Source organism: Pararge aegeria, chromosome 6, assembly GCF_905163445.1.
Source record: "Pararge aegeria chromosome 6, ilParAegt1.1, whole genome shotgun sequence".
NCBI lineage: Eukaryota > Metazoa > Arthropoda > Insecta > Lepidoptera > Nymphalidae > Pararge > Pararge aegeria.
In genome coordinates, this window is record NC_053185.1 from 18993591 (window position 1) to 19018593 (window position 25003).

Below are 25003 nucleotides of genomic sequence, written 5' to 3' on the forward strand. Positions count from 1 at the left end.
CATCTTACTAGTACGCTTAATAACTTAGGTATGACGCTTGAAAGATACATTTTTAAAAGTCACGAACAGAACGTTGTTCGCGGTTGTTATTAACGAAATAGAAATTCATTCAGCAGTTGAGAAGAATATGGGTAACAAACGATTAAACAAATGAGAAATTAAAACATTTTAGTTAAGTTAAAAATGGGACAGTGAAACAGAAATTAAAACTGATAGAAGTCGCCCGTAGTGCTTTTCAAAGCATGAAAAAAGTGCTCACTAGCCGCATCGCATTACGTTAACGCTTTCTACATTATGGCCAATACTTCTTTACGGATGCGAATCCTGGACCATCAAATCTCAGGAAACGTCGAGAAGCATTCGAGATGTGGGCCTATCGACGCATGCTGAAAATCAGTTGGTTACCAATGAGGAAGTCTTGCGACGAGTTGGTTGTCAGCGCGAACTTTGGAAGACCGTCAAAAAGAAAAAAGTTGCTTATCTAGGGCATGTGCTTCGGTATGATAGATACAGATAACTGCAACTGATAATGATGGGCAAAGTTGCTTGAAAGAGCAAATCGCAAATCGGTCGCAAGAGGAAGTCTTAGTTGCGCAACATTAGTGAGTGGACTGGGATCGCGAGTGCCGCCCAGCTGTTAAGCCTCGCGAGAGAAAAGGAAAATTATCAAAAACTGACGGCCAACCTTCGCTAGTTGGAGAGGCACGAAAAGAAGAAGTTACGTTAGCACTTTTTAATTAACTAAAATCTGAGGCAGATTACTTTTTTGCTGGGAAATTATTAAAACTACAAAAGGTACATTACAAAAATTTATTTATACAACCAAAATCTTTTATTAACCTTGGTTTTTACCTTATAAGTAGAAAAGTTAAATAATACAACTTCATACCTTATTGGTGTCTTTATATGCCAAGAGCAGGAAAGAGGTATTTGAAAGATTTTAAGTCGACAGGCATGTATTTGACTCGTAGAAAATAAACATTACACAGGCGATTAGAACACAATTAGTGATGTCTCGAAAAGCATTTTGTTTAAATCGAGACAAAATATAGTCCATAATGCGTTACAATACCTACAGTAGACTTTTCAAATACCATTCACATTTGAAATCCTTTTAAAGTGAAGCAGTGCCCTATTAAGCCCGTGAAAGAAGCCAAGAGACCAAACTAAAACTTATTTGGCGTCTTAGAATCTTTTTTTCGACCCTTCATATGCTAACTCTTTAATCGTCAGTTAATCTATCTGTCAAAACGTATTAATTGGAACCTGATAAAAGTTATCTGACGATTAAAAACCTCCCTTGTTTCAGTTTATTTTTTTTATCACTTACACTATAAATGACTAACAAATACTAAATTTGGAGTGAATTTATAACTCTACAATTAATTAACATGCGTTTTGCATAAATAAAACAAGCGGTAATTTACACTAGGTAGACTATACTCGTGGCACCGTACGAGGACACTTTTGACAGTTCCACGCTCAAAGTACTGTAAATGAGGACGTGTGAAACAATGGGGTATTGTTTCTTCAAGATATTTTTGAGCTATATTTTTAAAGCATTGTTTACATCACCATGGCATAAAATATTAAAAAAATTATCACTCGTGAAAATATATATTGCTGTGTATTCTGTTTCACACAATTCTCTAAATAAACAATAAATAAATGCTTTTCTTTTCTACAAGTAACTTCCTGAAATGACCAAACTTTTAGACATATAAAAGAGTTGTGTGCAACAGAATTAGCAGTACCATCTTTATGTACAAACAATCAGTCGGTTTTAGCTAGTTAATGGTGCCAATTCTATTTTACATATAGTATATATATTTACACTGAATTAAATTCAATTGACAAGTCTAAAATTAGTGCTGTCCTTTCAAAATTGTGAAGGATAACCCTTTTTTTAGACAAATCAACATAGTTTAGAGTTTTGTATTTAAACAAAAGTCACTACTATTGTCATAAATTCGAGTAGTACTTTATGTACGCACGTAAGAAGTAACACTTCTTTTGCGATAATAATAAATGTTTTTACGCGTTCAAATTAATATGATCCGAGTCATACAATAGACGAGATCAAATACGAATAATAATTATTTACATTACACAAATTACTTTCATAACGCGCCAAGAAAAGAAAATAAAAATTTAAACTGCTACCCGATTCGGACGATTCCATCGCCGCCGCAGCGCCGGCGTGCTGCCTTATTCAAATCATGTTTACTCACGTGATTTAAGAATCTAACGATTCTTATTAGCTGACCGCTATTGCTAACATGTTAGCTTTAAGTAAATTAATAAATAACCAAATGTGACGTTATCACATTGGGTAATATTTTTTATTTAAGTAGAAGTTAGAAGCGATGTTTGTGCATTTTGCCTTTTCTAAGGACCACGGTCCTTGTTTATCCGTCTTAAGTCACACGTTTATTTCGTATTCTGTAAGTCATTCGGTCACCGACCCCCATTGCACCGAACAGGCAGCATGGTGGGGGTATGCAGAGCAGCTAAGCTACATATCCCTCTCTCCAGATAGAGAGGTGACGCGCTTTTTAAGTTGAAATTCATTTAAATAGAAAAAACTTAATAAATCTTATGACTATGGCTTTTAGAAGAGGGTAGTTAGTGAAAAAAAAATTGCAATGTGAAACATCTAATTCGGCAGTTAAGACTGGCTGTTAGCGTAAATAAAATAGAATAGTTTTTTTTGCTTACTGTTTATACATAGAAATGCACAATGGGCGTCGAATCGAGCTACCCTATCATAGGATTTTTTTATATAGAAAATTTAATAAATGTTTCCTTTCATAACTTGGTTAGATGGATTTCTCATATCACGCTTACTGAAGAATATTGGATAAAATATACGTGAAAGTTTCGATGTTTCACATCTTCCAGGCGTCCTGCGACAGCTCAATTTAACTCTTTCGAATCTTTTTATCATAAATTTGTATTGTGAGCTGTCAATAGTGCCCACGTACGGAGCCTTAAGTAAATATTTGAATTGTAGATATGACCTCATCTTATTCCACATTGAATGACATACGAAATAATATCAAAAATCTATTGTATGATCGATTGTTAGAAACACAGTGGTGTCAGGATGATTTATGCTAGACTGTGGCGGTAACGAGTCGCGCCCTCTACGAGACAGGTATCCTAAATATCGCTTACAAAATTAAATCTGTATAATAATCGCATTCTGCTTGCTAGCATAAATCAATCAAATCACGTTCACGTTGTTTATCATGTTTCCACATGCTACTACTACTCAGTTCCCTTGCTGTACCAGGTTCCCCTGCTGGTGACTTTACCCAGGTCATATCTACGATTTAAATCTTTGTTTAAAAATCATCATGATCTTAGAAAAGTGCAGTATATTCATTTTTAATAATTTTCAACAAGTATTTTTCATAACGTCGAAACATAATTTATACACAGATTTTATAAAAGTTTTGTCATGAAAAAATAATTAAGTAATCATTTGAAATTTAACGAAGTGTAATTATCATTCTTCTATGATCATGATGAAATGTTATTTATAAAGGATTTTGCACAACCATGAAAGTAAAATAAGTGGTGATTTGTGTTATAAAGTTCAACTAAAAGGGGCCTACTACCATCGCAGCAGTATTAATTTAATATTGTGCCACTCTTGTTTTATACTGATAATTCTTATTTGAGTGACATAAACGTATGGCATATAAAACTATAAAATAATACTGCTTTTACCGATGGAAGCCTCCTGATCCAGTCAAATATTGCGCGTTTTATCATAACGCATTGAAATTCCATTTTTTAATTGTTGCATTATATAATTTAAAAAATTTCACATTCTCAAACAAATTGCAAGGAGTTACCTACACAATGCGTTTCTATGATCATTAAATAATTAATGTCTGTACAGTCCTGCGGTTGAAAGAATGCGTCCTTAAGTCTGTCCGTAATAAACAGAAGACATAATCTAGCAAGAGCGTAGAATGAACTAAAAAATATTATTCTCTCAAAAATTTTAACACTAATTTAGCACAATAATATTAAAAAATTATTTTTATTTTTATTTTATTTTATAATATTAAAAAAAAATGTAAGTTCATATTATTAATATCATGTTAACATACTATAGTAGTGAAGAATATTTTTATCATAAAGCAACGTCACTTGAAAGTTCAACATACATCGTCCGAATAAAAATAGATTTGTCAGGAATGCTTTCTTTCAACGGTCAGACTATATGTCTAAAAATTAATTATTGATTTCTGAATAAAAAAATTAAGTATATGAAATATTTTGTTGTAGCCACTTAGAAACGTTAATTAAATTGCTTTGAATTATATGTACGTTGTTACTGTTACTGGTAATTCATAACTTTAATTAGTTAACGTATTTAAGTAAAACCGTATGTGATTAATTTTGAATAAGGCGTCAAAAAGGTCTCTCCATTGAACGTCTGACGTAATCAACGGATATTCCATTTACATTAAGTTGTCATGCATAGATAGTTTACAAATGCTTACAAATTTTATAACTAACTTTCTATCATTTGAATTAATTATCAACTGAATAATATAAATAATATAATAATTTTCAGTCATTTAAATTTTATTTTGTATTGTGCTTGCATCTAAATAAACGTTGTTTAATTTTTTAACAACGGCTTCCTTTTCGAACTGAGCTGGAGCCCCGGCAAGCACTTGCGTTTAAATAAATTAAATATCACTTGCTTTATCGGTAAAGGAAATCATCGTGAGGAAATGTTCTGTCCTGCACGGCTAGCATGGGCAGGAGACAATTATATCCTCGGGGAAAGGATATAAATTTATCTTCTCCCACAGCTTTATCAACTCTCAGAGCACTGGCGCATAAGTGAAAATAATATCCAAATAATATATGTGTATTAATAAACGGAGTAAACTTCTCCTATTCCATGTTCCAGCGATTGAGCAGGTGGACACGTTAATTATATTCCTTGTCAGGGGATATAATCGGGGGACATAATTTTTATCTCCCGCCCGTACTAGCCCTGCTGCATACCAGAGTGCTCGATAATGTTCCCAACGTCGCCGCGTCGCGTCGTGTGAAGTCTGCCAATTCGCACTTGGCCAACGTACTGGTCTACGGCATTAACCCCTTCTCATTCTGAGACTCGCGCCCTTTAGTGGGCCGGCAATGGGTTTATGAAAATGAGAACATGAGAGATTAAACTCTTTAACCCTCAAAGAGAGGAGGATGATGATGTTTTTTTCACCATAAGTATGAATGAATAACTAATAAATCATGGTTTCAATTGCATCCACTGTATCGAGGGATATTATTACTTGAATAATCGTGTTAAGTAACATCTAGTGACAGTACGATGTCGCAGTATTGTAACAGATGGCGCTCCTTCAATAACATACATCGCAGTAAACTTTGACGCGATCGAAAAAGTAAAGGTAGGTAGAAAAACTCACACTTGTCAATCTGATATAAGGACCGGTCAACGAATTGTGTTTTCTTCCTTTATTACATTTTTTATGAGTAACAGCTTATAGATCAGTGACAATATTTTTCTTGAATTTAGTAATTAAAAACATTAATTTCTTCATACAAGGGGCTAATTTTGGTTGTATATAAAACTGTACTCGAAACTAAATTGCAAAGTCCGAAGCTCTACTTTCCCAAAATTATTATTACGAAAAAAAATAGTACAACTTTAAACTCGAAGATTTATTATTGGAGTAGGTCTTTATCAGGCAAATACGAAAAGTTCAAACAAGCATGCCTTAAAACTGTCTGTTAAGGGAATTGTTTACTTTATTCTTTCTATCTTTAAGGGTGCTCGCATTTCTTCGCGTTATAAATGCGATCAAAGCTTTTGAAGTTTTTAGATTCCATACTGATGGTAAGAGTAAAAGCCTTATGCTGCGACTTTGGCTGTCCTGTCTATGGATAATCAGCTGTGACAAAAAAATGAGGGTTAAGAAGATACCTTAACTGAGATTTGAATAAGATTGATTGGAGTATCATATGAAAGGGCTTTGTACATTCTGAAAAAGTTTTATTTTTTTTCTTTTTACACAAGTTTAATGTATTGTGAATTTTTTTTTGAGATTTTATACCACTTTCTACTATAATACTTTCCCCAGGATTTTGTCAGGTTTAAAATGTTGTCTGTGAATGTGTAATGAAATACATTCCTTTTTACATTTATGATTATGAGATCGCATATATTCGGACACCTGAGTCGGACACTTAAGTCGGTTAAAATTATTCAATTAAATATAACCCATTTCATTTAATGTCACAGAAAGCATGTTTTTACATGATATTTTAGAGTGTTCTTCAACTTATGACCTACCAGCACTCAATATTATTCAAATAATAGTGCAAAACGGTTATACACAAAAAATTAACAAAATTGACAGGTGTACAAGTGGTAACCCACAAATTTTCCTGAGAAACTACTGTTATGAATTGTAAACTTAGCTATTTATTATCTAATAAATAGATAATAAAGCTATTTATTATCTAATAAATAGATAATAAATAGCTCTTTTTAGTAGCAAAATCTAGAGGCTGTAGTTACCAAGGTATAACATAACAGAATGATATTAGTAATAAGTAGGGTTTCTGATGTCACTCCAGATCATAGCTAATTTACTCTATTAATGGTTATATACCCAATAGTGCCTACTTTAGATTATTTAGTCCCTGAAAACTTGACTGTTTATGTTGAAGATAATAATTGTGTACAACTGTTTAGCACTGTAATAAAATAACTGTTATGTCTTCATTACACATATATACAAATATTTCGTTCAAATAATTTGTTCATTGTTTGGAAGAGGAATATGTAACTTTCAAGTTGGGGCCTTTCGGAGCCTTCAGAAACAGAAATTCCTTTCCCCTACTTATGTCTAATGTTGAACACACAAATAATAAAATTGAAAAGAATTATTTTTGGCTTATTTTTATGTGGATTATATAGTAATTAAATATTTAATTACGAAACATGTCATTTATAAATTGTGTAGTCCACAAAAATATTGATTCACTTCTATACATTTTATTGATTTAAATTATAATTATATTATATAGTAACTCTAACTATTCTGGTATCCTTTCATTGGCATAACAGTATCATTAAATTATACTTAAAAAGTTAAAACTGAAGTGAGTCCACACTACTTTTTTACATCTTTTGCTTTTCTGTGATGCAAGTAGTTGAATAATTTCCAATGTGCAAGTGTTGATTCAATGAAAAATGGACACATATGCAAACACATGCATGTAGCAATGCATAATTATCAAATTGGAATTTCAAGAATCAAGATGAAAATAAGTTTATAAGTGGGGACACACTTAATGAAATTTGTTTGAGTGTATGTTCTGTACTTACTATTGTTACAGTATGGCAATGTTGGTTATTAGGCAATAGATATTGTTACATTAATCCCGAGATTCCCATTGTCCGCAAACAGTTGTGCTAGGGAGGTATCAAACACCAGGCAGTCAGAGTTCATGATGGCAGATGAGACTCCTTCGTGTATAGACCTTGGCATCGCCTCCCAAGTGAGCCTTCTCCTGTGCCCATTCAATTCCAGCCGATACGCAAAGTTCTCTGCTTCCTTCCGTGAACCTATAAGCTGTACAATTGCAAAGAACTGCTGATGGCCATCAAACTTCTCTTGCTTTTCTAGCACTAACATAAAGTGATGGTTGAAGCAAGACTGCATCATGACCCAGTCTACAGCTCCAGGTAGGTTAATATCAGTAGCTAGGAACACAATATCTTCGCCTTGCAGCGTTGTGATACTCTTGTGGGACATCATAAGGTGAGGCATGACCTGATCGAGCCCACCCTGCCACTTGCAGGATGCTCCGGGACACGGGCAGGAGTACGGTCTGAACTCACACGCCTCTTCATGCTCAGCTTTCTCTGTGTGGACCAGTGTGACCGTGCAGCCAGTGTTGGAATGTTTGCAAGGAAACATCACATTACTAGCAACCTTCTCCATGGCAAGGTTGCGGATGTTGCCGAGCGGGCCGCGGCAGGTGGGGCAGCACGACAACTTGGGCCGGCAGCTGGAGCACACCAGGTGCCCACTCTGGCACTGCAGGATTGGTGGTAGTACATAGTCGAAGCACACCGGGCACTCGAACAGCGAGGCTAGGTCCGCGGACATCGCGGTGGGCACACTGGCGAGCGCGTGCACCCCGGGGACAGCACAACTGGAACCGCTTGTTCCGCGTCTCTTGTTGTTTGTGCTCATGACACCGTCACGCGCACATAGGATCAGTCGATCGCCGACCAACGATCAACAGAATGTTCACTTAAGTTTCACGAATACCACGAACCGATGCCCGAATCATTTGTAGCCCTCCACTGTGGACATTTTCCGTCTGCTTGTATCGTCGAAATAAGATTCCATCACAACTTCCAATGTATTCGTTTTTATCGGTGCAGTTTTGATCTTTGTATACAATAATTGGGGTGGGAATCCGTACTGTAGAAGGATTGAACTCGTACGTATTATGAAAATTTAATTCATGAGAAGAAATCAATATAAAATTTTTAATTGCGAATGTTCTAGTTTAGGAAAAAAAGATGTTATTCGTCGTGTCTTCTCATCAATGACAACTTGACCAATCGAAATTCGAACATTTTAAGTGACAGCTGGCATTTGGCAACCATGTTACCAATGATGTCGTAGACCATAGTTTCCATAGATCACATCAGACATAGATAATAAAAATAATGTTATCTGTTCTGTAACTATAAGTGCAAATATGCACTATCAGTTTAAATCTTGTACGACGCAATGATGATACATGATAAAAACATTACTTGCGAAGGAAATCAAAGAGACACTACAAAGGCGTTGTCCGCTGCTGGGCGCAGGCCATTAGAAGGCGCAGGTCTTAGAGCTCATACCCACAACGTTGGTCAATGTCCATGACTAGATACATATGAGCCACGTATGCTTCGTCAAGCAATTTCGAGTTTAAATACAAAACTGCGTGGTCTACAGTGCCGCCTTGCATTTTGTTGACTTAATTAAACTTTGACATAAACTGTGTGGCTTTAGGGTGAATAGGTGTTCACAGAGCCTGCTCTTTAATTTGATTTCAATTTAATCCGCCATTTTGTTTCCAGCCCTATTTGATTAACAGACACTGAACCTATTGACGCGTTGGTAGGCGAGGTCGATAGGTGGGTACATCAAGCGAGTCGCAGGGAGCCACTGGACTCAACCGGCACAAGACTATACTATTTGAAACTCCCTCAAGAAGACCTTATCCAGCAGTGGACGTCCATTGGTTGACAAGATGAACGATGATAATGATGCATATTTTAATAAATTGTAATATGGGTGTGCATGTACCAAACATTAGATCAATTTGTCGACCGGAAGAGGTTAAAATTTCAACTGCTACAAATAGGGCAAGCTACAACAGTTTAAAAATCCAATCAAACCAGTCATTTAAGTATGTCAAAGTCAGAACCATCTTATTTCAAAGATTATTCGAAGATCATTAAAAATACCCTTTTTATGCGAGAAAACTAGAGATATTATTATTATTGATATAATTTTAAATTGGCAGTTTTATATTTCTTCCTAATCATTATTTTATGGACTTGACGTCCATAAAATATTTTTACCATTAGGTATATTCGATACTAATAGTATAAATGCGAAAATGAGTTTGTTCGTTTGTTTGTCCTTACTTTACGCCCTAAACAAGCACCAAACAATTTTATTTCTGGCATATGAAGCAAACGAATCCGAGTAATTAAGGCTTATTTTTGTCCTAGGCTCTCAAGGGATTTGTAAAAAAACCTCAATAAACTCTAACGAAGAACGCCGGAAACCGCCACTAGAAATATAATTGTGGAAAATGGCATCAATAATTTTAAATAACTGCTTTAAGAAAGTGCCTAGAAGCGTGATAGGCCAGTGGGTAGGAGTTCAACTGCTATTTTGCTAAGTTATGTGCATTTTAAGCAATTTACAAGCAGTTGCGTCAACGGTGAAGAAAAACATCGTGAGGAAACTTGCATGCCTAAGACTTCTCCGTAATGTTCTCAAAGATGTGCGTGTCCACCAATCCGCACTGGAAAAGCGAAGCCCCTTCTCTTTGGGGGAGAAGACCGTTAATGATTTGATGATGATGACGGCTTCAAACGATTGTAGGAAGACCCCTGGTCTAAGAGGAAGTCACAACAAACAACGAATACTTTTGCACCTACGCTTGGCACTGAAGCTTTTGTTAAGTGCGAAGTACATACAAACGTAACTATATAAAGATGACAGTCAGTTACACGTAGGTACATAGTACATACCACGTCTTGTCTTGGTTAATTTGCTACGGAATGCGATTTGACGCACGCGATTTCTGAGAACATCGATCTCCGCTGTACTGTAATTTGTAACATTACACAAACAATCCATACAATTTATTATTGTACCTACTTGATAAACCATAATACGCGAACTTGTATAAGTATATAAACTCATAATATTATGATTTATTTATGGACGTTTATAACTCCTAGAACTATCTTAGATCATTTGAATAACTGAAATTGGAGATTATATATATTTTCCATGCCTCCGAGAGCACGTCAATACATTGGTCGCTCCGCATGAAAAATCTGATAATAATGTTTATTTTTGTCGTAATAATTGACGGACCTAGCTGATAGTCCTACAAACCGTGTTAAAGATTTACCAATTAATAAATATATTTAATATAATATAATTATCATTTTTGACAAACCAAACAATGAAAACTTATATTATAACATTTGTAAAAATTACTCCAGTCCAAATAAAAAACCAAATTTTGTCGATGCTCACAATATACTTCCACTTTAAACTCATAAAATAATTACTCCTTTACTTATTATTTAAAAAAGAAAAAGGGAAAGGATTATCCTTTCCCTTTTTCCTTTTCTCTTTTAAAATCTCGCCAAATAATCTCAAACGTCCCCCGCTTCCCGCGCCATCTTTTTTTCCCTCCTCTCTTTCTTTTTTTCCCCTCGTCGCTTTAGACGCTAGTCCTTCCAACTATTAATATCAAATATTAATACTTCAAATCCATGACTGTTTTTGTCAAAAGGATTAATGATAATTTCTAGATTCATTTCATTTATTTGGCACGTATTGATAATCTAGATTCGAATGGCATTTTCCTTTGACGAATTTCAAGTAACCTTATATTAATGATTATTTTGTTGACATTTACTTATTTTACTATTGAAACTGAAACTAAATGAATTAATATTAAATACAAATAAATTGCCTAATTGAATAAATAGATTTGTATCCGTAAAAAATTTTGCACGCCTTTATAGCAAAACAACCCATGTTTAATGCAAATAAATGAAATTATTATTATTATTATTATAAAGTGCCGCCCTTTGTCCATCAACCTGGGCCGTTAAACCTTCATCATCATATCAACCAATAGACGTCCACTGCTGGACATAGATCTTTTGTAAAAGTTCCAAATTCCACAGTTTTGTGCCGCTTGGATCCAGCGGCTACCTGCGACACGCTTAATGTCGTCTGTCCACCTCGTTGGGGGTCACAACCGCTGCCAGAGCCATGAATAGCAGGGCCGCCGGGAACTAGGGGCTGTGGTTGATTTCTTCTTCCCATTGAAGTTATGCCCGATAATGACCACGCTTGGCAAGCGGGTTTGTCATCGTAGGGCTAGACTGATCGCACCGGCGCCTCGTCCCTGCTGCCCGACACCGGTCTGTGCCATTTGTTCAGCCTAGCCAATTCGAAGTGGTTATACCGTCAGTGGTCGGTCGCAAGAGCCTCTTCGGTTAGACGGCAGGGTGCACCACGGGCAGGTGAGCTTGGAAATTTTGGATGCTGACTGGGTAGTAGCCTTCCACTTGCCCCCCTGCCTGTAGTTAAAAAAGCATCCAAGCCCTTCAGGCCGGTATACAACAATGGTGATTTTCGGCAGAAATAAGCATGGCGTAGTTCCCCGGATGAGCTCTGTTACAAGAAACTTTTACTAAGAAAACTAAAAAACTGAATTGTTAACTAAGAGTTGCAGAAAGTTGTTGATAATTCTGGAGCTCGTGGTCTGATGTTTGTTGAATGTTGTTCTTTAATTGGTGCCTAAGAGAGCACGTTCAGATGTCGGTCAAAGAAAGGTCCTTTTGGTTTTGATGTGAAAACCAAATTTTCTGTTTTCACGATCGAATCGATAAAAGTCAAAAATATCTTTATTCAAGTAGGCCCACACGTGGCACTTTTGATGCGTACATGAGAATTACACGGTAGTGAGATGATGGCGATAACCACATTCGTAAACTTAAAACTAAAGCTACGAGGGTTCCAAACGCGTCCCGGTCTAAGAAGAAGCCCACAACAAACTTAGCCGAGTGTTTTTTTTTTTTTTTTGTTATCACCATCTCACAATGTCATTTTAAATTATTAGAAGAGCAACCTGGTTAGAGCAATAATTTACACCCAAGCTTTTTTATCGTTTACGTAGTCCTTTATACTATAATAGGACTTTTCTATAATAAGATCTGCACAGTGTACGAAAATTTCCAACTACTAGGTACAATCATTATTTAGAAGTTTTATCTTACTCCTCGCAAACCATTCCCAATTTATTGGATTGGACATTTCTTTCGCAATCTGTTTTAGGGTTTTCCATTTATATGTGTCATTCAGTGTTTGAAGATTTTATCTCTCAAGATAACGGGCGATGGAAACATGACAGACGTAAGTGTTTATTATCAGCAACCCAAAAAAGTTTGTGCACTGCAATAAAATGTATGACTCATAAATATTTTAATATTATAAAATATCATCACCAAATTATGCTCATTCCTATTAAGTGCGTGGAATATTTATTCTGCTGATACGGGGGTGACAATGTCAGTTTTATGACACAACTCCCAAGTCAAATACTTCGCAACTCGTTGAGCTATGTAGGAACCTCTACAGATTACCTCATTTCTTATTTGATCGTGCGTCGAGTCAAAGTCAAAGCTAAAAATGCACATAACGCCGAAAATTAACAGGTGTGGGTCGGCCAACGAACTTGGTTGTCCCGAAAGAGGGCCAGAAGTGTTAACCACTAGGCTACAAGCTCTCTCCGACAAAGGGCACAAATATTGGGGAACGGCGGATGCTGGGTTCCAAAGGTGCTTGCATTACTCCATGTTAGTGTTAATAACCTAGACTTACCGCGGCTTAACGTGCTCCTGTGAAGGTATAAGAATACCTTCAGAGGTATAAGAGGGGAGCACGTCCAAACTCAAATCCAAACCAACACACACACACACACAAACTCTCCAAACACACACACACAAAATTCTCACACTCCAACTCCAAGTCACACTCCAAATTCTCAGACATAAATATAGAAACCCCTTGATCTGTTTTTGAAAATGGTAACCGCTCAACAAATTGCAAGTCGAATAATCTAAATAATTAAGCTAACCAATTTTATCAATTTCTTTATATGCCCACTATCAGTTGCCCGCGAGTTAATTTCGTTAATTTACAAATCCCGCGGAAACCGTCAGTTTGCCCGAGGTTGGTTTTTGCCTAGTAATGACTAATGTAATCATGTGGTACATAACTTTTATTTATAATAATAAATGCTTTCAAGTCAGGTCAAATACCCATATGACAAAAATTAAAACAAAAAAGACTGTTAAGGTGAGCAAATAAATACTACGATAATATAATATAAGTTAAATAAAATTAAAATTGAAAAAAAAAAATTAAAAACTAAATGAATATGAAACTACAACAACAAAATTTAAAAAGTAAGAAATAATTGTAATTTTTCAACAATAGTTTTTTCAGCGCACGCTAAATGACGAATTTTATAGTCAAAAAGTTGTTGCTACTTTTGGGTTACATTATTGCAATTCTCTTAACGAACTCTAAATTTGAAAAAGTTTTCTGTTGGCAACAAATAGTTAAAATCAGTCTGTAGTTTCGTAGTCTATCAGGTACGAACAAACAAAAAAAATCTTTCCACTTCATAATACCTACCTTAATATCTTAATGCATTACAATTTAATTGGAAAATGTGTACCTATACAGCCAATTGCGATAGGTCGGTTTAAATTTCGCTGCGGCATTTTTCCTAATTTTAGCGTTTTAAAGCAGAATTTTATGGAAATAATCAATCTTAATCACAAAACCAAATCTTTGGATTAATATCATGCTAGTAACGTCATCATCTTACGATTGTACCAGTGCTCTGAATGAAAAATATAAACAAAAAACGGCATCGTTGAGTTTCAGCCAATTTACAGAAATATTTAATGAATTATAGAACTCCCTTTAATTTTGATATCGATTATAATTATCGATTAAAAGTAGATTAGAATAGAAAATTCAGAAATTATAAATTCCCAAATTGTCCCTACCGAGAATAAGTACATTTTATTCACGCTCAAGCCGCTCCAAATGATATCGCAGCGCGCGAAAATTAAGAAAACGCTTAGTAGTCTGCGGTCGCATTCCCGCGTACACGCGTGCCGCGTTAAAAGTAAAAGTTCAGTAAATTACGTCTGGAAATATTCTCGCGATAAAATAAAAGGACTCCCTTGTGACGTGTCAATTAATTATTTCCTTTTGAGTCTTGTTTGTTGTTTCAGTGCTTTATTGTCAAGACAAGTGCATATTTGAATTAAATCGGATGTACATTTTGAGTTGTTTAAAAAAAAATATATGTATATAATTAGTGAACAGCGGGTCTTGCAGATTAAAGGAATACTAACAATAAAAACTTCATCTGTGGGAAAAGAAATTAGTTTTAAGGAAAAACCTAGGTAAGCGAACATTTTACCTATTTTATTATCAGTTCATACATATCTTTCAATATTTATTTTCAGTATGTTTATGATTATTTCTGAGATGTAGGTAGTGTTTTTATAAAGCAGTAAAAAGTAGAAATGAGGTTTTAATGTCTCTCTTGAATTTAGTTTCATATCTTAGACTATAATTTTTTTTTTTTTTTGTATGCGAATGTCGTTGGCATTAGATTGAGTAGTAGTGTATTTTAATTATTGGTAAAAATCTTATTGTGATCCACAATTCTAGCAAATATATATATATATTTTTATTATATATTATTATTAGTATTAATGGATACGTACGTAAGTCGGTTCGGTGCCCGATGTTGCTGCTGATATCATAGAGTGTTGATTACTCGCAATAACGCGCGTGTCTTTGGAGGCAAAGCCAGCTTTTTGAGCGTTTTTCATCGAAAGCAATAATCTTAGAGTTCAAGACCGCTTTAATCGAATTAGGTTATAGATTATAAAATGTGTTCAGTTTACTAAATAACAGAATACTAAATAAAGCATCAACACGTAGAAGTATACCTTCAGGTCACTTCATCAGGTTTGAAGGTAACACGTAAAAATAAAATGTAAAATGTAAATAGTGGATGTTGGAAAAGAACAATTGCTCAGCTTGTTGCCGGCTTCTTCTCGGTAGAATCTGCCTTCCGAACCGGTGGTAGAGTCACTACGAGCAGACAGACTTGAAGTTTCAAAAGTGCTTATATTAGCCTTATATTTGAAACACATGAATTTTGAATTTGAATTTAAATTTTTATTTTGAATTTGAAAACTTTCTGTATATACTTTGCTCATTGCCAAGTATTCCTGGCGAAATGTTTCTTTCATCACCATATTGCAACTTCAAAGACAATGGAAAAATAAATATGATACGTAAAATAAAATAAAATAAAAATAATAAATTTACAGTGAGGTGGCCTGACAGAGATCGCTACTAAGCGATAAGGCCGCCTTATTTATGCTGCTTCTGTCTGTGGTTTTTTTTATCTTTTTATAATTGTAGTATGCAAATAAAGAGTATAAATAAAATAAATAAATTACAGTAATGAATGGCAGCACAGCATTTTTTGTTGGTAGTGTAATGGATATCAAAAAATACCTTTTACACTGCCAGTGGTGCAAACCGGTAGTGTCAAGGGTCCAAAATGGAATAATTGGGTTTCTTCGGCGGGTTCGTAATACAATGACTCGGCGACCTCGTGAGACAATGCGCGCATGGGTACAGAACTAGTCTGGTCCCATTACTACTTGTATTGTCACACGGCACGGTGATGCTGCGCGATTATCTGTAGTAACATATTAAATATACTAAATGTTACTACTGGTATATACATATAAAATGATTGTAAATGTTGATGTTGGAAAAGAGCAACTACTGAGTTTATTGGCGGCTCTTCTCGGTAGAATCTGCTTTCCGAACCGGCGGTAGAGTCACTACAAACAGACATACCTGACGTTTCAAGAGTGCTTATAAAGTAGGCCTACTTGAAATAAATGAATTTTGAATCAATGTTATGTATGTCATACCAAAGTCATCATTTACTTATTTATTCGTATTTGTCATACCTATTTCATTCATCCCACTCCTACTAATATTATATATGCAAAAATTTGGATGGATGAATGGATGTTTGGTACTCTTACATTCAAAAACTACTGATTTGAAGTTGAACGGATGAATAAATTTTGATAAACCTTCACAGTAATCATTTGTGGTTATGCATCAGAATGGTAATTAGGTGATAATTTATAAAGATACTAGCTGACCCCAGCGCCATCTGTCGGGCTGATTTGTGAAACTAAACCATCCAGGGTGCCACCCAAATGCATACTGAAAAATTCATTCAAATCGGTCAAGCCGTCTAGCAGGAGTTCAGTGACATACACACGCACACAAGAAATACATATATAAAGATTGTGTAAATTGGCCAAAATATAACGAGCTATCAGAGATAATCTGAGAGCTATTTTGGCGATCGCTATACAATCGCATAAAAAGTACCAGAAACCTCTCGGCCTGTAGTTGTTTACATAAAACTAACAACTTTTGCTCTACGACTTTTTTTAACTCGATAGTTTGTGAATTATTCCATATTCAAAATTTACATAGATATATGTACTACTCTGTAACATATCATAGACAACAGCGGTATGTGTTTATGTACAAAAACCCTCTCTCCTATAACAGAGGAGCACTGTGACCAGCAGTGGAATCCTTATAGTTCTGCTAATGATGTCTTGAAAATTTGAACAATTTTGTATAATTGTTCAAATTTTTAATAGTTTGATGTGGGAAAAGCTGCTGAATTTCTTGTCAATAAATATACACTAATATCAGATATGTTATATAAAATTAAATAATCGCCTTATTTCAATTGCTTTTCATGACATACCACAGTAATTTTTAACATAATTTTAGGACTAAACAATTGGCTGAGCAATTATTTAATATTATAATTTATTAAAATGACAATCTTAATCCTGAAAGCGTGTATTTGTAATAATTGTAAGGGTCAAACTGTTACTTTTTGCTACGCCCTGACAGGGCCTTATGACTCTGTAAAGGCATGGGTATGCAAGTAAATAAATAAATAAACCGATGGTAGAGTCACTACAAACAGACAGACTTGTCGTTTCAAAAGTGCGTATTATAGGCCTACTTAAAATAAATGCTTTTTTAATGTTATAATACGTATAGTCATCGTTTTATTTTCCCTGCATTTTTATACTTGTCGTTATGTGTTCTACGGTAATGTTTAATTGCTATGTATTGTACGGTATCGGTTCAAAGCAAGTGCGCTGATGATACGGCACGCTCGCAGCCGCTAATGTTTATCGAAAGTGCAAATTGCGGGGGAACTGCACGCAACATTCACGTTTCAGCTTACACTGAGCGCGCCATGTTGTGATTTATGAAAGTCAAAACCACTATCTGGTTACAAAGTTTAGTAATACTGAGTACTGAACATACGGTTATAAGCCAGTTTGTCGGTATTTCATTTATACTAATCTATATTCTATACTTATAATCATCATCATCATCATATCAACCCATTAACGGCCCACTACAGGGCACGGGTCTCCTCCCACAATGAGAAGGGGTTAAGGCCGTCCACCACGCTGACCCAGGGCGGATTGGTGGACTTCACACGCCTTTGAGAAAATTATGGAGGATTCTCAGGCATGCAGGTTTCCTTAAGATGTTTTCCTTTACCGTTGAAGCAAGTGATGTTTTAATTACTTAAAACGCACATTACTTAGAAAAGTTAAATAAATAAATTAATGACACTTTGACAATACACACATCGCCATCTAGCCCCAAAGTAGGTGTAGTTTGTGTTATGGGAACTGAGATGACTGATGGATATTTTAATTAATAACATACGTCAATACTTATAATATACAGATAAACACTCAGACAATGAAAAACATTCATATTCATCACACAAACGTTTTTCAGTTGTGGGAATTGAACCCACGGCCTTGGACTCAGAAAGCAGGGTCGCTGCCCACTGCGCCAATCGGCCGCCGAAGTTTGCGGTGCTGGGATTCGAACTCTGCCCCCCGATGTGATGACGAAGTCCTACCCGACTAATTACTAATCACACAATGTCAGGAATCTTGAAAATTCGTGTAGATTCCCGTTTTCTTTTCCCTGTAAAGATTTATTTTTGGTTTTGTCTTTATATTATGCATTTTTCGCATTCCTCTCGCCTGTGCGAATCAGCGTGGGTGTGATAAGGACGGATATATCGTAACTTCGACTCCACATTTTCCAGCGTACAAACTACGTGGTGTACCGGCATTTTTCAACGAACCATAAACGTTATCGGCGGTTGACAAAGTTTATTATTGTACTACGCTTACGTTTTATTGGTCTATTTTCATACACCTTTATTGTTGTTTTGATAAACTACTCCTTCATGATTCATGTATTCTTGGTATATCTTATATTACAATACTAGTATGAATATATAGTACAATCCCTGACTTCTACGCTGTGCTTCGTAAAAAAATTGCGAGTTTCTGGGAAACCGTCGAAAATTCTAATAATAAGTTCCTTAGAATCGTCTCTCAGGCATCCCCTGACAACGTATTTTTTAAACATTGGCAATAAGTGCACCAGATTCAAAACATGACATAATATAAAATAGTTGAATTTTATTCTAATTTTAATTTTAGATTGTAATTATTGTTTTTGTTTTATTTATTTTTTAATCTGAGTGTCATTTATATTTCTGACGGCCGTTTGGCGCAGTTTGCAGCGACCCTGCTTTCTGAATCCAAGGCGGTGGGTTTGATTCCCACAACTGGAAAATGTTTGTGTGAAGAGCATGAATGTTTTTCAGTATCTGGGTGTTTATATGTATATTATAAGTATTTACGTATCTTATTAATTAAAATATCCATCAGTCATCTCAGTTCCCATAACACTAGCTACGCTTACTTTGGGGCCAGGTGGCGATGTGTGTATGGTCGTAGTACATTTATTTATTACTTATTTATCTATTTTACTTTTCTAAGTAATGTGCGTTTTAAGGAATTAAAATATCACTTGCTTCAACGGTGACGGAAAACATCGTGAGAAAACAAGCATGCCTGAGAGTTCTCCATAATGTTCTCAAAAGCGAGTGAAGTCCACCAATCCGCACTGGGCCAGCGTGGTGGACCGCCTAAATCCCTGCTCATTGTGGGAGAAGACTCGTGCCCAGCAGGGCTATGTTTATATGTATATTATAAGTATTTATTATTATAATTTTTTATTAGTGTTTTTACCTACACTTGGAGGAATTATCAATTTTATAAATTTAAAATGTATATAAAAATTTTCGGAACCGACAGGATTTGAACCTGCGACTCTCGGGCAATCGCGTCCTGAGCGCTTTCACCAATTAACCTACGGCTCTCCTACCGTCGAAAATCAGTATATGCCTTTCACATCAATCGCTTTAAGATTGATGTGAAAAGCATATACTAATGGTCGCAGGTTCAAATCCTGTCGGTTCCGAAAATTTTTAAATGCATTTTAAGTTTATAAAATTGATCAGTATTTATGTATATTATTCATAAAAATTTTGTATTTCAATTTTGTATATGGGTCCCTGACCTGAAATAAAATGATTTTTTTTTTTCATTTTTAGTATAGATTTGTTGGTTTGTTTGATGAAATCGATAAACTCTAAAATTACAGTACCGATTTGTACCATAACCACCTCCCCGTGGTGTAGTGGTATCCACGAGGAGAAAAAAAAAGGCTATATATATAGCAACACTTCTGGAGCATATAACCTGAGGCGGAAACGTTATGTGTAACGTCATGTGCCTGTTATTACACCGGCATCCACGCTTCAGACCAGAACACAGCAATGATACTTGGCGGCGAAAATAAGCAAGGCGGTAGTAGTTCCCAAAACGTGCTCTGTCACAAAACGTTATATAACTGCTAATGTACGGACCACAGTGTACCTAATGACATCGTGGAGATGTCTCTTAAAAAGTTCAAAGTTTGTATTAAACGTAAGATAAAAAAGCTTGGGTGTGAAATATTACTCCAACCAGGTTGCTCTTTTAATAATTTTAAATGTCAATCAAATTTAAACTCCAATAGCCAAATAGCAGTCATACCTTAAAACTAATGACAATTTTATAAAGCAATGCAAGACCATGAAGCATACGTACGACCGGAATGGGTCTCGAACACAGATTATCCCATTACAGAAAAAATATCATATTACAGGAAAATCCTATTATAATATTAAGGATTACTTAAACGATAAAAAAGCTTGGGTGTGAATTGCTCTAGCTTCATAGCTTAATATAAATAAACTGTGAGATGTTGATAAAAAAAAAAAACACGCGGCTATGTTTGTTGTGGACTTCTTCTTAGACCAGGACGCGTTTGGAACCCTCGTAGCTTTAGTTTTAAGTTTACGAATATGGTTATCGCCATTATCTCACTACCGTGTAATTCTCATGTAGTGTACGCATCAAAAGTGCCACCTATGGGCCTACTTGAATAAAGATATTCTTGACTTTGACTTTGGACTTATAGGAAACACATGATAGGAAGTCGAAAATACTAATCAATAGACGTTTAAGTGATAACTGTACTCGGACATTAAACTATAATGTAAAATGATTAATTATAATACAGTGTATCGTTGGTATATCTAATGAAATAAATAAAAAAATAAAAAATAGACCAGCAAGACTAAAACGACATTCAAAGTGCCTTTAAAGTCTACCACCATTTATTAATTGTAATATTATCTCCATTGGTTATTATCGCAAAATATTTGCAACCGTATTGCAGCAAAGCAATTTTGTATAATTGGTATAATTCTATAGTATAAGACTAAAGTCAATCTACTCTAGTAGTAAGTAATAACAATTATATTGTCTATGAAAGACAAACGGATTTTTCCTTGATCATATCCGGTTCCGGGTTGATAGTAAAATGAGTCAGAACCCACAACTTCTTTGAGCAAGATGAAGAAATTCGGTGGCGTAATATTATTTACCTACATAACAACTCGATGTGCGGAAGTCTAGACGATAAATGTTTAAATATAAATATTAACAAACAAAAATACTATGAAAATTAACTTCCGATGGTATAACGTTGCGACCTTAAAACCTATGGGCCTCAAAAATAAACATAAAACTACAAAAAACAGAAAGGAGGTGCATATATGTATTCATATTATACGAGTAGGTACATAGTAAGTAGCTGGATGCACGGTATTTTTTTTTGGTAATTTTGAAAAAAATTCCTAAGCATTAATACGGGAAAAAATAGACATCTGGACTCAAAACTTTATGGTTTCTGGAAAGGAAGGGGGAAAAATGATTATAACAGTAGCAAAACACGGATAAAACGATATGTTCGAAAAATGAAACCTAGCTAGCTCGTTTTTTTTTTTATTATTCTGTGAAACTAATTCGAGCCGTTTCCGAGATTGAGAACTTACATATATAATAGCGGTCTCTCGCGACTTCGTCCGCTTATAAGTCAACCTTAAACGAGAGACATATGCTGTCGCGGACTTCTTTTTACAACTTTCAAAGGGGAACAACTATGTCATACGTGATTTTATCGAAACTAACCATTTACGCAGCGCACGCAGTGGAAGTTCTCAAAACTAAAAAATACCCCGATTTTGTAACATTTTTCATCAGTGCTATGCTCTTATTGGCATTAGTGTAATGATATATTCTCTATAGCCTTCCTCGATAAATGTGCTATCCAACACTGAAAGAATATATAAAATCGGACCAGTAGTTCTTGAGATCAACGCGTTCAAGTAAACAAACAACCTCTTCAGCTTTATATATTAGTATAAGATATATACGATCTCGTTTAAAAGTACATGAAACATTCCGGATGCATTTGAAAATAATTAAACCAAAGAAAAATTATATTCAAATAGAATTCCCAGCTGGAAAATAAATAATGTAAACAACAGAATTTATTTTTATACTCGTAATTTGCATTGAAACAATGATTATTATAGTTAAACGTTTATTGCATTTCTCTTGGTGATAGTTTTATAGCTGTTAAGAAAATCTATTTGGTTTCTCTCGGTTGTTACTTGCATATTTATTGTGTGTATTTCTATTAATATACTTTTTTCATCTAATTATTTTGGTACTTCTTAGTTCAAAGTTAGAACTTCTATAACTTATTTACTGACAATCCTGCTTATATTATAAATTTGAAAGTATAGATTTTCGTTACTCAATCTCGCAAAAACGGCTTAACAGATTTGTATGGCATGCATTTTTTGACATGGAAAAGCAATTAGGCTACTTTTTATTTCGGAAAATAAGAGAGTTCCCGCGGGAATAGAAAACCTTAATCTGAATGAAGTCGCGGGTATCATGTAGTTCATTAATAAAAAGCGTTAAGTATTGTTATAATAAACGACTAAGACACCGGGAGGTATCTTTGGATCGTTCGAGTCCATGTAGGACTGCTACGGCGTCACCGGGGAGTGGGGCGAGCGCGAAAGCTCGCCATGAGAAGAGCCCCAGGGCTCGATGACATCGGGGGAGAGTGGGAGACGTCGATCCGAGGGGCCTCCTACGAGGGATCGGACCTCGGCTCTGTCAACGTTAATCTGAGTGTTGGTGGACTTTTGGACTAATCATTGTTTAGTCCGAACGCCCCTGTGACCGTGGTACCGATCCACGTCCGGATGACGTCAAATATCAGGACCCTCGTCTTCGCCGGTGAAGACGCTATGTTGGTTGTGTGTTTGTGTGCTGTTGGGACACATTGTCGGTAGTTGTTTGATCGTCATGGTCGTTAATGTTTCGGACGTCGCCGCCTAGGCGCAACGTAGGGGGCGGGGGTATAAGTGGACACCTCAACCACTAGGGGGTTGGGGTTTCGGACTGCTGAAGTGTATCGAAAATGCACCCGTATTTATATCAAAATACCCTTGGTGGGTATTTTGATATGTCATGAACATTGGTAATGTAATGTCATTAAATCAAATGTAATTTTCACTGTTTCTTGAAAACCATCTATGAATTAATTAATAGTTATTAGGGTTTTTTTTAAATCCTAATCAATGTAACAAAATATTTGGCAAATATAATTTTATAGTTATCAAAAGGTTGGATATTTACCCACTTTATAAAAAAAATGTAATAATAATGACGGGATTAAAAAAAAAAATATGTCTTGCTTTTAAACTATTAATTCTTGATTAAATTCGTTACAGTGATATCTAGCATAGGAAGCAGTCATAGCCCAGTGGGTAGTCAGTACTTCGACTACACTTTCGGGGGCCGAGTTAGATTCCCATCACGCCCCTCCAACTTTTCTAAGTTACGTGTAAACCCCATATTCATATATAACAACGTTTAGCACTTTATAAACAAATATCAATCTATCTGAACTTAAAGCACACTGTTAATCAACTACAAAGAGATAACTGCACCAATCTTCCCCTGACACCTATTTTCCCCGCCATTTCATATTACCTCCTTTTTGATCTGGGTTCCTGTCATTTTGAATTCCTACTCCAACTCATACCGACCACATATTATGCATAATTTTGACCAGTCTGAATAAAGATACCGTTTTATCTTTAACCAAATGTACATACAAAGGCACATGCTAACACGTGTGTTTTAATGAATTAAAATATCACTTGCTTTAACGGTTAAGAAAAACATCGTGAGAAAACCTGCACGCCTGAGAGTTCTCTATAGTGTTCTCAAAGGCGAGTGAAGTTTACCAATCCGTACTTGGCCAGCTTGGTGAACCACAGCCTTAACCCTTCTCATTTTCCTTGGCGGCTTGTGCCGATATGTGAGCTGAGATGATAACGATGAGTAATTGGTACTTTGGGAACGAGATATAGGCATTAATTGAAAAGTTCCTTAGAAATGAAATCGACCCTACCAGATAGATGATATGCAGTTGTCACGTGTTTATGACCGTTCAATTAACCAAGCAAATGATAAGTACTCGTTTTGGTAAAGGATTATTACCTACCTATAGGTATTTTATTATTTTTATGAGTGTTTTTATTACACTTGGAGGAAATATCAAATATATTAATATGCTTATAAAAAATTAAAACGGACAGGATTTGAACCTGCGATTCTCTGGCAATCGCGGCCTGAGCGCTTTAACGTCTAAGCTACAGTTCTCATATCATAGATGCAGAAATTGGTATATGCCTTCTGTCAGACTTATAGCGGCTATCTACATATATTGTATTCCTATTTGATAGCTTAGCTTTGTTCGTCTTATTTGTACGTTTTGCCACATTCCTAGCGTACATTACTGTGCAACATGAAAACAGTTTTGTTTAAGTAGATTTATGCAACTTTGGATAACTTTTATTTCAGGATTATTGTCTACATTGTAGAAAATAGTTGCGTGAACTTCATACATGCACAAAAACATTGCCTTCTGTATTTTTGGATATAATTCGTAGAAGTCAGACGCGGCGGATCAGATAATTGACAGAATATTATATTAAAGATTTATAGTTCTGTGGCCTTACTACCTACGCTTAAAGCAATATTAATATAATATTGATGATGTTTTATAAAACGTCATCAATATTATATTAATATTGTCTTATAAAACGTCATCAATATTGTCTTAAATATAAGTTTTATAATTTTATAAAT

At 35.4% G+C, this 25003-nt stretch overlaps 2 protein-coding genes across 4 annotated transcripts in view; one reads left to right on the plus strand and one right to left on the minus strand.

The window, feature by feature from the left end:
- Positions 1-7247: 7247 nt before the first annotated feature.
- LOC120624609 (E3 ubiquitin-protein ligase SIAH1A-like) lies at positions 7248-8635 on the minus strand. Its single transcript, XM_039891253.1, has one exon. It carries the CDS (start codon positions 8256-8258, stop codon positions 7413-7415), a length of 846 nt encoding a protein of 281 aa, XP_039747187.1. The 5' UTR covers positions 8259-8635; the 3' UTR covers positions 7248-7412.
- A 5868-nt stretch (positions 8636-14503) lies between these two features.
- The window catches only part of LOC120624495, a 44759-nt gene continuing 34259 nt past the window's right edge, over positions 14504-25003 (plus strand). For 2 of the 3 annotated variants that reach the window (XM_039891075.1, XM_039891078.1), the window contains exon 1: positions 14504-14815. The gene's annotated coding sequence lies outside the window, so the exon portion shown is untranslated. The remainder of the gene's footprint in view (positions 14816-25003) is intronic. The other variant, XM_039891077.1, reaches the window with a different exon arrangement.